Source organism: Cervus elaphus, chromosome 20 (assembly GCF_910594005.1).
Source record: "Cervus elaphus chromosome 20, mCerEla1.1, whole genome shotgun sequence".
NCBI lineage: Eukaryota > Metazoa > Chordata > Mammalia > Artiodactyla > Cervidae > Cervus > Cervus elaphus.
The window spans coordinates 80,530,344-80,545,941 of record NC_057834.1 but is presented as its reverse complement, the minus strand read 5'-3'; the positions used below and the strand labels follow the sequence as shown (position 1 = coordinate 80,545,941).

Here is a 15,598-nt window from a genome sequence, read left to right as displayed (position 1 = left end):
ATTTGAATTTTTGTGTATATTGTAGCTCAAGCTGCTTAAATAAGCAAAGGACCAATTTAATGCCTAGGGACTAATTATAATAATCTTAGTACAGGGCCAAAATCACCATGGCAACAATTCCAAGCCCCGAATCTCTGAAGCTGAAAGATTTTCATAACACCTCCAGCAGCAAAAAACTAACAGAGCTCATTTAAACTCATTATTTTCCCATTTTAATGTAAACATTTGGAGGTTTCACTGCAGAAATAGTATTGTTTGATTATAATGCTGCCCTAGACCTACTAGGAATGAATATAATATAGTAAATGTATTCCCAAAGACTTCCAGTATGAAAATGCATATCTTTTATTGCTGCACATTATCTACTAAGTGCTGGGTATTATTTTAATATTATTTCATTTATTCCCATCAACAATCTAGCAAATTCACTTTTGTCCAAGGACACCTAACATATACCAAGTGTAGAAACAATATTCAAATTCATGTTTATCTCAGTCAAAACTTTAACCACTTCTTAAAGTTTAAAAAAGCATTATTAACAATTCTCTTAAAAACAGAATATCGGAGATATTGGAGGTAGAAATAATTCTTTGATAAGAGGTAGTATCCCCTTCTTCCATCCTTCCAGCAAGTAACATTATGATCATCAAAAGTTTTTACCATTTTCATACAAATGTCTGAGAAACCACAGGTATCACAAAGAATGCCTTTGTGTGTGTTACCAATATCCAGTGGGTAGAGGCCAGAGATGCTGCTAAACATCCTAAAATGCACACTCACAACAGGGAGCTCTGTGGTTCAATATGTTAGCAGCACCAAGATAAGAAATCATGACCCAAATCACTGATGAAAATGCTGAAAAATGAACAAAGTATAAAGACACACTCAAAAGACTTCCAAACTATTCTGAGCAGACTATGGCTATTGACTAACTAATAAGTATAGCTATCAACTAAATGGGAACTGACCTTCATGCTTTATTATTCAAGGAACATCCAAATACAGACATTTTAAATTCAGTTTGTGGCATGATTATTTTCCATTTAGAAATAATAATGGGCAATTTAACAAAGAACAAATGGAAAAATTCTGTCCCACAGATCTGAATTATTTATTTTACTAAAACAGTTCTAAGATCATCTTACTACCACAGACTGGATTAAGTCAAACTTCACATTTGAATTTTAAAATGTGAATTTTAAAATTTGAAACATGTGGGCAAATACTCCATATCTAAGTAGTAATTAAGTAAAAGAAAATTAAAACAATTTCCAAAAAAAAAATTTCCACCTTCCAAAATAGCAACAAATATTAAAAAAGAGACAACTCAATGCTAGTGAAATGTTTAAACAGGATTTCTAAGTTACTATAAATGGAAATGAAAACTGGCTTATCCCTAGTGAACTGAAGCACAAGGAAGTTAGGTGGCTTAGCTTAGTATCACATGGCTAGAAGAGGCAGGTCAGAAATTCGAACCCAGTCAGCCTAGCTCCAGTTTCTGTTCTTAACCACTCTACTTTACTACCTTTATGTTTTATAGAACCTTTCTCTTTTTTTAAGCAATTCTTTAAAATGAATCAAAAATGACTAGAAGGCAAAATTAAGCGTGAAAAGACAGGTAAAAACATTTACAATGCATGCAACTGATCAAGATGAGATAAAAACATGTGTATCTGAATGAAAAAGTTGAAGAATTCAACCTCTAATCAGATAGGCAAAGAAGTTTAATAATATTCAATTAAAGCACAGTATAACTAAAATAGGTACTCATACATTCTTGTAAAAGCTACAAAGTGGTACTTTTTTTGAGAGGACAATTTGGAGTTTCTCTCAACAGTTTAAATGCATGTAATCTGTGACCCAGTAATACCACTTATCAGGAATCGACCTACAGAAAAGTCACATAAGCATGCAAAACGATTTGTTCAAGGATGTTTACAACAGCATTATTTGTAATAACGAAAAACCAGAAATTAAGCAACTGTTCGTGAATATGGTAATAAATAAATTAGGATACAGTAGTCATAGTTGAAATATACTACTTAAAATGAGGCAGACTAGCATTAACGAGCATGAAGTTCACAATATATTGCTAAATAGGAAAAAGCTAGCTGTAGAAAAAAAGTGTACCTTTATGTATAAATAATGCTTAACTTGAGGAGAGTCAAGCAAATTTTTATACTTTTATGTAAGTATTTAATATTACATTTTACTTTATTAATTGAAAAAAGAAGCAAACATGATGAGAAGGAAACTTGAAATATTATCATTTGCTGTCTCTACACAGTGGAATCACAGCTGCTATTTTTCCTTTAAACTCTTTATGCTGAGGGTTTATTACTTTTACAGTTGCGACTATGTGCTGATTTCTTCCTACCCTCACGTTAGTGTCTAGGTAAGTTAACACACTAAGGTCCCGACTACACAGTAGCTATCATTAACGCCATTTTACAGAGGTGAAAACAGCTGAAAAACTAATTCAAGTCTTTTGTGTTCTATGCTGCTAATCTCTTCATGGCAAGACACTAAAAATATAAAAACAGCAAGCCCAAATCATTGTAAATTCATGAGTAAAAGGCATAATGCAAAAAGAGTCTGATTTGCTACTTCACAGATGAGGTATTCCAAAATAACAGCATAAATTTGTAATCTAAATCCAGAAAATACACTGATTATAGTAGTCTTGGAAAGAACTTCCCATAAACATTTATGTATCTAAAGGCCTCAAAGTTTTACATTTGAGGCTCTATTATACATCTAAAGACCTCAAAATTTTACATTTGAGGCTCTGAATGTTTTCTTTCATAAAATAGGAATATATTTTATATTTCAGAAGGCACAAACTAGTTAAATTTCAAACAAATCATGTCAATTTCTAAGTCAGTTTCAAAACACACAAAAGAATTATCTCATATTTGATAAATGCAAAGTGAAGTGAAGTCGCTTAGTCATGTCTGACTCTTTGCGACCCCATGGACTGTAGCCTGCCAGGCTCCCCCATCCATGGGATTTTCCAGGCAAGAATACTGGAGTGGGTTGCTATTTCCTTTTCCAGGGGATCTTCCCAACCCAGGGATCGAACCTGGTCTCCTGCACTGCAGGCAGACTACCATCTGAGCCACCAGGGAAGTCTGATAAATGCAAAATATTACTATAATCTTAGAAACCAACCAAAAAAAGAGAAAACCACCTTTATAACTATCTGTTTTGAAATATATAAGTGGATAACACCATTCTCTAAAAATACAACATCTGTCGAAAAGGTGGAAGATTTTTAGAATAATGATAATTCTGATGGTTCCGTTTTTTTAATTTAAGTAGTAAAATTTTAAGGGAACTGTAAAGTTACCTGGTTCAACCCCCACCATTATACAGATAGAGCCTGGAGAAAGGAAGTAATTTGCTCAAAGCCTTGCAGTTACTAAGAGGCTAAAGAGGGAGGGACTCATTCAGGCTTTTTGACTCTAAAACCAGAATCTTGACTTTGTAAAGGTATTATCTAATAATTTAATGGGCTACTTACAGTACTTTGGGATCCTGTTCTCCTCTGTACGAATGGGGCCTCTTTGATCTAGCAATTTCAGAGAGCAAGAAACTAATCTCTAATGTATTATCTCTATTCAGATTTTCTATAGAGTAAATGTTTTCCAAGTTTCCCTTCTTCTCCATCACTGACTTTCAAATGAATTACTATTTGGAATTCCAAAGTAGAAAGGAGTATAAAAGTCAGGCTCCTCTGGTTAAAAATATGCAGAAATTCTGCTTTGACTTCTTGTTTTGTCCTTGAAGCTTCTGAAATACTTTCATGGTATTTTAGGTCTCAGAGAGAAAGATACACACATATACACACTATTTTCTCTCTCTCCATCTCTCTCTTTCAAACACACAGGGAGCAAACCCAAAATGTTAAAGTCACCACATGACATAAAACTACATAAGCTCCTAAATGCTTATGTCCAGTTTCTGCAGTCATCTTGTCCTGTACCAATCAATGACAAACATCTCATAGACTTTGAGGAGCAATGTTCCAAGCAAACCAAACCTTAAAAGATGCTCCTCATCAAATTAGAACATTTAATATACTAAAAAAGGAGTCAGAAACTTACTTCTTATCAAAAAAAGTTGAATTTTCTTTCCTTTTTGTGAATCCATTGGGTAGAAGTTTTAAATTAATACCTTGCTTTCGAGCACGATTTTTCATAAAGTACATCTAACAAACAAAAACAAATAGACAAATTAATTCTCAAATAGCTTAAATTCCAAAAGCACATAAAACAATGTTTAAAACATAAGTTAAGATTTATCGAATACTTATGCTTCACAAACTACACTAAACAGCAATATCTCATTTAATCCTCACAATACTATGAAGCAGGTACTATTATTACTCTCGAGATGTAAAGTCTACATTTAAATCCAGGTCTGTCTAACTTCAGTCTGTGCTTTTAACCATACATCCTATAACCCAAAAGAAGAATTTCATGGGGATTTAAAAAAAATACAGGTTTTAGCAATCATAGGGATTACCTATACAGTTTTTTTTTCCTTCTTTTTTACTGATGGTTTCATACCATAGTTAGCTATATATATGCCTGCTTCTATTACGAGGCAGGTAGCTCATTCCGGGAAGGAACTACGGCACTGCCTAGTACAGGCTCAACTTAAAAGTAGCCACTGATATAGGATGTACAAAATGAGGTATCAGAATTCTAGCTCTGACATGTATTATTCCACTGACCACGAAGGTTGGTTGAGCTGAATTAGTCAACTCCAGACAGTACTGAAGGAAGTAATATCATCAAGGAAGAAGAAAAATCACTCAAAGAAGTGGCAAAATATAAATGCAACTTTTTAAGTGAGTGGCATCTAGACTTTGCAATGTACAAAGTTAGACAATCAAGTCATAAATCAAGGGGAAGAGAGGGTCAGTAAGAAGATGACAAGAAATTACACGCAATTTCACAGTGCATGGAACTTTGGTTTCAGTAATGATGGTGATTATAAGGACCCAACTCTCCTACTGAAAACATCTAAGAATGCTATATATATTTGTTTGTGTATATATATATGTGTGTGTGTAAATATTTTTAAAGATCACCTTAAAAGCATTGAAGAGTGGACAGAAACGGGAAACTACAGGCCAATATTTAATGAAAAGTGAAACTCAGAGAAGTAAGCAAAAAGCACTGAAGCCACTTTTGCTAATTACGGCAAATATAGGCTTCCCCCTTTCTAAAGCCTCCTCAGCAAGACAGTCAAGATCCAGTAATGTTTGTGGGAACTCCTCTCAAATGAAATGAAACTGAGTCACAGAATAATACACCCTCAGGATAAGGGTCACCAGAGCATGCCAGGAATTTTATATTAGTCTGACTGGAACAGGGGGAAAAAGAAAAATCCATTAGAAATCATCTAGCCTGGACATGGCAGTCCATGCTCAGACTTGAAATGATTTGCCTTGCTTTGGGATTAATGTAATCTTAAGCCTTCAACCTGGTTTAAGGTAGTTTAGATCTGCAATGTTTCTAGGTACAGGGTAGAAAAAAGAAGGCCTATTTATTTATTCCAGCCTTCAAATAATTCTCATAAGTAATTTTTAAAGGGGAAAATAAAAGGAGTACTCAACAAAAAATAAACAAGCATAACCAATATAAGAAAAAAAGGGGGTCTTCCCTGGTGGTCTAGTGATTAAGAATTCGCCTCCTAATGCAGGTTTGACCCCTCGTTAGGGAACTAAGATCCTATATGCCAAGGGGCAACTAAGCCCAAGTGCCACAGGTGCCGAGCTGTATGCTGCCACCACTAAAGCTGACGCTCTGTACAGTCTGAGCTCTGCAACAACAGAAGCCACCACAATGAAAAAAAAATAAAGAAGAAAGTAAGCCTCAGTACAAAGGAACCAAAACAGGAAGAGATTCAGTTAAGAGCTACAGATGTCAGAATGGAGAAAAGCTAGAACTCAACTATATGGTACTTTGAAAAGACACACAGAATATAAGGATACAGAAAGGCCTAAAGTAAAAGTCAGGGACAAAATACACCAAAGGAGTGAAATAGTTTAGTAACAGACAAATACACAGAAAGCCAGAGACAAAAACGACCCAGATAATCACGATGGGGTGATCACTCACCTAGAGCCAGACATCCTAGGATGTGAAGTCAGGTGGGCCTTAGGAAGTACCACTATGAACAAAGCTAGTGGAGGTGATGGAATTCCAGTTGAGCTATTTCAAATCCTGAAAGATGATGCTGTGAAAGTGCTGCACTCACTATGCCAGCAAATTGGGAAAACTCAGCAGTGGCCACAGGACTGGAAAAGGTCAGTTGTCATTCCAATCCCAAAGAAAGGCAATGCCAAAGAATGCTCAAACTACCACACTATCGCACTCATCTCACATGCTAGAAAAGTAACGCTCAAAATTCTCCAAGCCAGGCTTCGGCAATACGTCAACTATGAACTTCCAGATGCTCAAGCTGGTTTTAGAAAAGGCAGAGGAACCAGAGATCAAATTGCCAACATCTGTTGGATCATCAAAAAAGCAAGAGAGTTCCAGAAAAACATCAATTTCTGCTTTATTGACTATGCCAAAGCCTTTGACTGTGTGGATCACAACAAACTGTGGAAAATTCTGAAAGAGATGGGAATACCAGACCACCTGACCTGCCTCTTGAGAGACCTGTATGCAGGTCAGGAAGCAACAGTTAGAACTGGACATGGAACAACAGGCTGGTTCCAAAGAGGAAAAGGAGTACGTCAAGGCTGTATATTGTCACCCTGCTTATTTAACTTATATACAGAGTACATCATGAGAAACGCTGGGCTGGAAGAAGCACAAGCTGGAATCAAGATTGCCGGGAGAAATACCAATAACCTCAGATACACAGATGACACCACCCTTATGGCAGAAAGTGAAGAGGAACTAAAGAGCTGGTTGATTAAAGTGAAAGAGGAGAGTGAAAAAGTTGGTTTAAAGCTCAACATTCAGAAAACCAAGATCATGGCATCTGGTCCCATCACTTCATGGCAAATAGATGGGGAAGCAGTGAAAACAGTGTCAGACTTTATTTTGGGGGGCTCCAAAATCACTGCAGATGGTGATTGCAGCCATGAAATTAAAAGACCCTTACTCCTTGGAAGGAAAGTTATGACCAACCTAGACAGCATATTAAAAAGCAGAGATATTACTTTGCCAACCAAGGTCCATCTAGTCAAGGCTATGGTTTTTCCATTGGTCATGTATGGATGTGAGAGTTGGACTGTGAAGAAAGCTGAGTGCTGAAGAATTGATGCTTTTGAACTGTGGTGTTGGAGAAGACTCTTGAGAGTCCGTTGGATTGCAAGGAGATCCAACCAGTCCATCCTAAAGGAGATCAGTCCTGAGTGTTCATTGGAAGGACTGATGTTGAAGATGAAACTCCAATACTTTGGCCACCTCATGAGAACAGTTTACTCATCGGAAAAGACCCTGATGCTGGGAGGAATTGGGGGCAGAAGGAGAAGGGGACAACAGAGGATGACAGGCTAGATGGCATCACCGACTCAATGGACATGAGTTTGGGTGAACTCTGGGAGTTTGTGATGGACAGGGAGGCCTGGTGTGCTGCGATTTATGGGGTTACAAAGAGTCGGACACGACTGAGCGACTGAACTGAACTGAGAGACAAAAAGGGTTACAACATAGGGCCAAAGGTTAAATACACCAATAATTTCCTGAAGTATGCATCTAATAATGTACCCTTAAAGCATATGAAGCAAAGCTAACTGAACCACAAGGAGAAACATAAAAATCCTTCTGATTTTATCTATTGGGAAGTATTAACATATGTCTCTCAGTAACTGGTAGAAGAAAGAAAGAAAGAAACAAACAAAAAATCAGTAATGTTATAATTTGAACAATGTACTTAACAAACCTGACCTAAAAGGATTATGTTTAGAATAAGACATTTAGCAATTGCAGAGTACTTCTCCCGCTCCCCCAAGAAAACAGCAAACATTACAAAATTTGACTATATGCTGGGACATAAACACGTCTTAATGCATTTTTTTAAAAATGAACTCAGAAAAAAATATGTTCTTTGACCATAATGCAATTAAGCTAAAGATAAAAAAGGATATAACAGAAGTCAAGAGGACACAGTAACTAAATACAAAAGGAATCTGTAATAACAACTGATCTAGAAAAAAAGACACAAGTAAGCAACATCACAAATGATAATACTACAATTCCTACAGATACATTAAAGAAAATGTTATGAAGAACTTTATGCCAATACATTGGAAAATTTAGGTAAAACGAACAAATTCTTAGGAAAATGTAGTCTTAAGACAGAATAATGACGTGAGACAGAGAAAACCTGAACAGTCCCATTAACAGTAAAGAATAAACTTCTGCAGCCCATTAAAAAATTATACCAAACTCCCAAGGAGGAAATAATCCCAATGTTAATGTATTTAAGAATAAAATGGGAACATCATCAAATAATTTTATGAAACTGGAATCACATCAATAGAGAAACTTAAGAATACCAAAAAGGAAAATTAGAAGTTATCTCACTCATGAACAGAAATGCAAAATGAATGAAAGGATAATATGTACACATATATAACACAACTGAATTCTGCAAAGTATAAAAAGCATGATATGACAATAATACACCATGCAAGTTTAGCTTAAAATAGAAAATCAGCTAAAAGATTATTATTCATATTCTTATTAGAATATATAATAAAAGAATAATAAAATATAGAAAAAACATTTGATAAAATATAATCACCATTCATGTTAACATGTGTTAGCAAACTGAGAACAGAACTTCTTTAATCTAGATATTAAACTATACCCGCAAAAAACTGAAAAGTAAACATGGTGAAATCTTAAAACTTTCCCCTCTGTGATCAAGGTTATAAAACAAAGATATAGAAAAGAGCTAACACATGAGGCCTGAAACTTATCCTTAGAAAGTTCTGTTGGCAAGGTTTGCTCTTGGCTGGTGTCTGGCAATTTGGCTGACTAGTAAATGGACCCTACACTAACAAAAAATTTCTCCTAAAATGGTAGGAAAGGTTCTGCTTCATTATGCTGAAATTGTACAAAAATGTGGTTTTTATCTGCTTTCCTTCTGGGTGTATGGAACTTGGCAACTGCTAGGCTAAGGGTGCTTCTGCAACCAGTCCCCATAAAAACCTTGGGTACTGAGTCTCTAATGACTTTCCCTGGTAGACAATAAACTTTAAACATTAGTTATCACAACCCATTGCCTGAGGAAATTAACGGTGTATTGTATGACTCCAACAGGAGAGGAATTTGGAAAGCTTGTGGCTGGATTCCTACAAGCTTGGCCCCATACACATTTTCCTTTTGCAAAGTTTGCTCTGTATCCTTTCACTGTAATAAACTTTAGCCATGAGTTCGATTGCATGTTCCATCCTGTGAACCCCTCAAGCAAATCATCAAACTCAGGAGTGGACTTTAAATATCTACCATCATCACTACTATTTTACATTATTGGAAGTTCTTGCTATTCTAATAAGGTAAGAAAAAGAGATAAAAGAATAAGGACAGAAAGTTAGAAACAAATTGTGATGAACTGTTTATAGAGAAAACCTCAAAAAATCTATAGATAAGGTATTGGAATAGATTTTAATATGGCTACTACCATAAAATGGACAAGAACAAAAACTTTCATTCCTGAATACCAGCAAAGAGATAATAAAAAATTTTAAAAGGAAATACTATTTAAAATACTATGAAAAAATAAAGTACTCAAGAATAAGTCTAACAAAAAATGTGCAAAACCTTCACTGAGGAAATTACAGAGTTGTTAAAGACCCAAATAAATGCAGAGATACAACAATCAAGGATTTAAATATTCAATGCCATAAAATCCAATCACCCAAGTAACTCTACAAAATAAACGCAAATCCAATCAAAATACCCAAGTGGGGAAGGTAGGACTAGAAATCAGTTGGCTGATTTTTCACATTTGTATAAAGTTACAAAGAGCCACATCTGTATTTCAGACAATACTCTAGAAAATATTCTAGAAAAATGGCTGTGGTCTAATCTAAACAATGAACAAAGTGAGAAGATTTACTTCTTCCATGAGTTCAGGAAAGACTACAATAGTTGCGAGAGACAAAAGGTTTAACAGAATAGAACAGACAGGCCAGAAACAAACAGGCCAAGCATATGTGGATGTCTGATATATAACAAAGATGGTCCTGCAAAGCAGTAGAGAAAGGATGAACTTTTCAATAACTGGTGCTAGAAAAAGTAGATTATGCATTAGGGAAATTAAATAGGACCTCTACTTCACATGATAGACAAAAATCAGTTCCATATTTACAGACATAAATGGGAGATGTGACACTACAAAGCTTTCAGAAAATCATTACAGGAGAATAGCTCCTGGAAGGGAGCTCAAGGAAGGGAAGGATTTCTTTAAAAACACATAAAACTATTAACTATAAAGGAAACACAAGACAATTTCTACTACATTAAAATTGAAAAAAGCTGTTTACCATAAGACATGAAAAAGAGTACAAACACAAGCCACAGAATGAAAGGATTTATAACATACACAATCAACATCAGCATCTAAAAATACAAAGAAAACCAATAGGAAAAAGCAACAGACAATGACAAGATGAACACAGATTTAATATACATACACCATGTGTGTATGTGTGTGGCATACACCACAAAGGGGAATATCCAAAGGCCAATAAAACATTTGAAAGGTGCTCAATCTCATTAAGAGGCTTCCTTGATAGCCATTGGCAAAGAATCCTCCTGCAATGCAGGAGATCACGGTTCAATTCCTGGGTTGGGAAGATCCACTGGAGAAGGGATAGGCTACCCACTCCAGTATTCTTGGGCTTCTTTTGTGGCTCAGCTGGTAAAGAATCCGCCTGCAATGCAGGAGACCTGGGTTCTATCCCTGGGTTGGGATGATCCCCTGGAGAAGGGTAAGGCCACCCACTCCAGTATTCTGGCCTGGAGAATTCCATGGACTGTATAGTCCATGGGGTTGCAAAGAGTTGGACACAACTGAGCAACTTTTACTGTCACTTTCAATCTCATTAAGAACTGGACAACTGTAGATTAAAAATCATAATAAAGTAATAAAGCCATCAAACTGATAAAAGCTTAAAAACTATGACCAAGTCAAGTATCTGGAGCGGATGTGACAACAGGTATACTTAAATACTGTGAGTATAAACTGGCATCACCACTTTGGAAAATATTTTGGTAACATACAGTCAAATTTAAGACATGCATACTCCACAACAAAGCAATTTCACTCCTAGGTATGAACTCCAGAAAAACATATGCATAAGCAAACCAAAATCCTAAACAAAAGTGTTCACTATAGCATTGTTCATAAAATTTATTATAGAAAACCCAAAAATAAGAATGGTTCAGGGATGTGCATAACATGGTGGCAGGAATTCTTGAGAAGCTGGTTATGTTCTAATTCTAGATCTAGGTGGTAGCTACATGGATGCTCACTCCATAATTACTATTAAATGGTATATTTCTGTTTTATGCTTTTTTATATGCATGCCAAATTTCATAAAAAGAAGATATTTAAAAAGAAATTTATCCTTTAAGTATATAATTATGTCTAATTAAGCTTGAGAAAAAAAACCTTGATACATGGTAATTTTTCTTTCAGACATGTTTAATGTCATGTCTGTACCAATAATACCAATAAAATAAACTGTTTAAAGAGTATTAAAATTCTGCAACTCCCATACCACTATGGTCTCTGAAAAACAAAGATAATTCCATGATGTAATTAAATAATATTAAAGAATTTTTAGAACAATAGCAGTTGGAAAATATTTCCAATATGTAAGCTTTTAATTTTGCACAGTGCTTAAGAAATGAAAAAGAAATTAGAGTATAACAAGTTTATTAAAATATCAAGTCCTATGAGCCCTTCTTTCAAAATTCAAATCTAATCATTTCCCCTGTATAGCATAGGGAACTCAGTGCTCTGTGGTGATCTAAATGGAAGGCAATCCCAGGAAGAAGGGATATACATTTATACATGTTGCTCATTCACTCTGCTGTACAACAGAAACTAATACAACATTGTAAAGCAACTATACTCCAATTAAAAAAAACACATCTACTCACTCCCCAATGATTCTAACAGCATCCTCTGTGACCAGAACCACAACAACAACTGATCTCCCAGCTTCCAATCTTCCACTCTTTCCTATCTAAGTCCACTTTCCAGAGAGCCTCAAGAGTGATCTTTCAAAAAGCAAACATGCTCAGCTGCCTCCGATGGCCTCCGTTTTTATTTTGAATACATTAGGAGACTTCATCAGTTCCCTTAACCTTACTGTTCAACATGTTCCTTACTCAACTATGCTACAGTCACTGGGCTCCTCTTTTAAGCCCTCAAACCCACTAACTCTGATCCTGATTCATTCTATACTTCTGCTTTTGTCTCTGTCTGTAAAATCTTCCTTGAAAGAATCACATGACTGCCTCTTTCTCATCATGCACATTGCTGCTTGATGTCAATTCTCAGAGAAGATTCTTCTGACTACTCTCAGAACCCCCTTCCCCCACAAACACCGTTTTAATTTTCTTTAACCTCCTGTTGTCTTCTTTATCTTTCACATGCACTTAACTCTATCTGAAATTACATTTGTTCCTGTACTCAGCCCCTGTCTCTCCCGCTACAATACAAGTTCCATGAGGGGAAGGACTTTGTTTTGGTCACTGCTGTATCCCTAGTAACTGGGATAGCCCTGGATCATAGTAGCCACTTAATATATTATTTGTTGAGTGCAAAAAGGAAAAAAAGAATCTATTTGATTAGAAGAAATTCTAACTGGAAAGGAATAGAAGAAACACTTACATGTTTATTGCTGATTGGTCTTTTCAAGAAAGCATCTCTAGAAATATGATCTGCTGTTCTTGCCACATCTTCCAAAAATCGATAATCTACAAATTTCAAAAACACAGAAAAATAAATAAATGATATATGCCTATGGCCAGGAAGCATCAATCTGCTATACATAAGATGGCTTACCACTTAGGAGATTCATTTCAGTAAACTGTTGTATTGAAACATAGGCAGTTTTATCTCGAACTCCGTTACATGTTAGTTCTGCTTTGTGTTTCTTTACACAGGGCAAACTGAAGGAACCAAAAGAAGGAACTTTTATGCTGTGAGGTAAAAAGGGTACAGGCAGAGATGATAAGGTAGAAAATTACATATATACCTGCAGGAATACCGCAAACAACGTGGACATCTGTACTTCGCTTCTTCTGTACCACAAGTTTCACATCTACAAAAGCCCACAAGAAACTTAATAAGTTATCAAATATTAATTCTATATATTTATTTATAAGCTTTTAATCCATCACAATTTACAGACATGCAGTCACAGTGAATAAAGTAGATGCAAGTAACTCTATGAACAGCTGTCAAACATCATTAGAAAATTCTCCTCTAGGAAACCATCTCTAAATGACACTACATTTACAATGTTGTTTAATGATAGGTAATTCAAGAAAACATGTATTTAAAAAATTATCTCACTGTGACTTCCTTTTCTATATAATCAGACAATGAGATCACTTATTAATATTTTAACTTGTAATTCCTGACACTGTTAACAACTGTGTGTGTGCACATATCCAGAAGTCCAATCCATGGGCTGTTTATATATCTTAAAGGCAGACACATTCAGAAAAAGAAAACCCAGGCAAATTTAGAGAGCAGCGGTTGCATCTTTCTTCCTCAGTTCCCCATCCAACTGAGAATGGGCATCAAAACTCTAGAAATACTACTACCCATCATCTGTCTTCAACTGATCTTTCACATGAGTGACAATCAATGTACAATGACAATCAAACTACAAAGGGACAAGCAAACTACATGTTGATTCACTGTGAGACAGAAATAGTCCCAAGAGTCTGACTACTCTTATTTCCTTTGCTGCCACATGTTCACACTATAAAGAAATTAAATCGAAAGCAATAAATGTTTATAGTACCCATAGAGAAACTAGCCAATTGAGTGAGTTCAAATGCATTTTGCCTAATTTTAACTTACTCCACTTTGTTCTTGTTGGCTTTATTAGACTGTTCCTCACACCTATCCACTCTCAAAAGAATACTGAGCCGAGGGCATACAAAGTCAAGCCAGATTCTGGTCCAAGGGTTTTCCGGTTCAAAGACTTTTCACTTCCTAACTTGGTCACTGGACACTAGTACCAACCTCACATATTTCCACAGAATTTGTTGTTATCTGACAAAACCCTTCTTTCCTAATCGCCCCTCCCCCCACCACTCAGACTCCCGGCTCAAACTCGCTCTTATTTTTCATTATTCCACACCTTACTGATCCTGTAGTTTCTTTCAACCTAGACAACAAAGGACCTTCACAGCGCTGCCCTACCTTGACATGGCCAGTTTCCGCTTGGAGCCCACTGAGGGATTTATCTGAGGCTCCTCTTTCACCTTTGTATCATCCATCATTTCTTCTTTGGGGAAATACTTCTCTTCTTTTACATACACTTCATCCATTATTTCCTCCTTTTTAATATTCTGATCAAGAGACACTTCCTCACGTTTAATCTCCAAGCTATCGTTCTTCTCTTCCTTCACTTCTAGCCAGTCCATCACTTCTTCCTTCACCTTCACTTTCTCTTCCTTTATCTCTGTTTCTTCCACCTTTTCTTCTTTTACCATCAAACTACTATCCATCTCCTGCTTCACCTCCAGTGTGCCTGGTTTTTCTTCTTTCACCTCAGGTTCGTCCTGCTCCTGCTTTACCCACTGGCCATTCAGCGTACCTTCTACCATTTCTGACCAGTCCATTACTTCTTGCTTCACAACCGTTAGGTCCATTCGCATCTCTGCTCTTCGTCTACTTTCTTCTTCCCCTGCCCCTGTCTTCTCCATTCTGGTCAGACCATTCTCCGCCTCTCCATCGCCGGACTCCTCCGTCTCTACTGTACCCCTGACTCTCTCTTGATCTGACTCTTGACTTAGCCGCGCCCCCTCAGCTTCACTCTGGAGACCTCCTCCCGACATCTCTTCACTTTCAGCAGCAAAATCCATCACTTCAAGACCCTTGACCTCCGTTGCCACTCCGTCCTTCAATGTCTTTGGTTCACGCCAGGAGGGCTGAGTTACTTGCAAAAACACGGAGAGCGGCCCACGTGGATATCAAAGAACTAGCAAGCAGTGAACGCCGACCCGGCGCGCCTGTCCGAACAGTCGTAAAGCAACGCTTCCGCGCCGTGCCCTTTCACGACTCATGGAGCTCTTTACGGCTCTGAGGCAGTCCCGCACAGATCATCCGGGATCCGCTTGAGACCACGCCCACTTCGATCCCGCCTCCGGGGCGGGGTTTCGCCAAACCCTTCCCTTGGAGAGGCGGTGCCTTCTGCACAGGGCTACACGCTTCGGCTTTAAGAGACCAGAGGCGCTCAGGATAAGGCGGCGAAGGGAAATCCTCGCTGCATTCAAAAGGGGAGACCTACTCTACTCTGTTCTAAGCTTGCATGAAAATGGAAGAAACACTTAATAGCACTCCTCTCCACGCTTCAGTTTCTTAAGCA

The 15,598-nt window shown here is 36.9% G+C and overlaps 1 protein-coding gene across 3 annotated transcripts in view; it reads right to left on the bottom strand.

Moving 5' to 3' along the window:
- ZNHIT6 (zinc finger HIT-type containing 6) overlaps positions 1–15,272 on the bottom strand; it is a 98,252-nt gene extending 82,980 nt beyond the window's left edge. For 2 of the 3 annotated variants that reach the window (XR_006335919.1, XR_006335920.1), the window contains exons 1-5: positions 14,431–15,272; positions 13,250–13,315; positions 13,057–13,163; positions 12,883–12,968; positions 4,107–4,210 (exon numbers count right to left, since the gene is read on the bottom strand). Coding sequence is in view for 1 of the 3 variants with exons in the window: in XM_043878071.1 (XP_043734006.1) it covers positions 4,107–4,210; positions 12,883–12,968; positions 13,057–13,163; positions 13,250–13,315; positions 14,431–15,095 (1,028 nt within the window). In the remaining 2 variants the exon portion in view is untranslated. The remainder of the gene's footprint in view (positions 1–4,106; positions 4,211–12,882; positions 12,969–13,056; positions 13,164–13,249; positions 13,316–14,430) is intronic. The other variant, XM_043878071.1, reaches the window with a different exon arrangement.
- Positions 15,273–15,598: the final 326 nt, after the last annotated feature.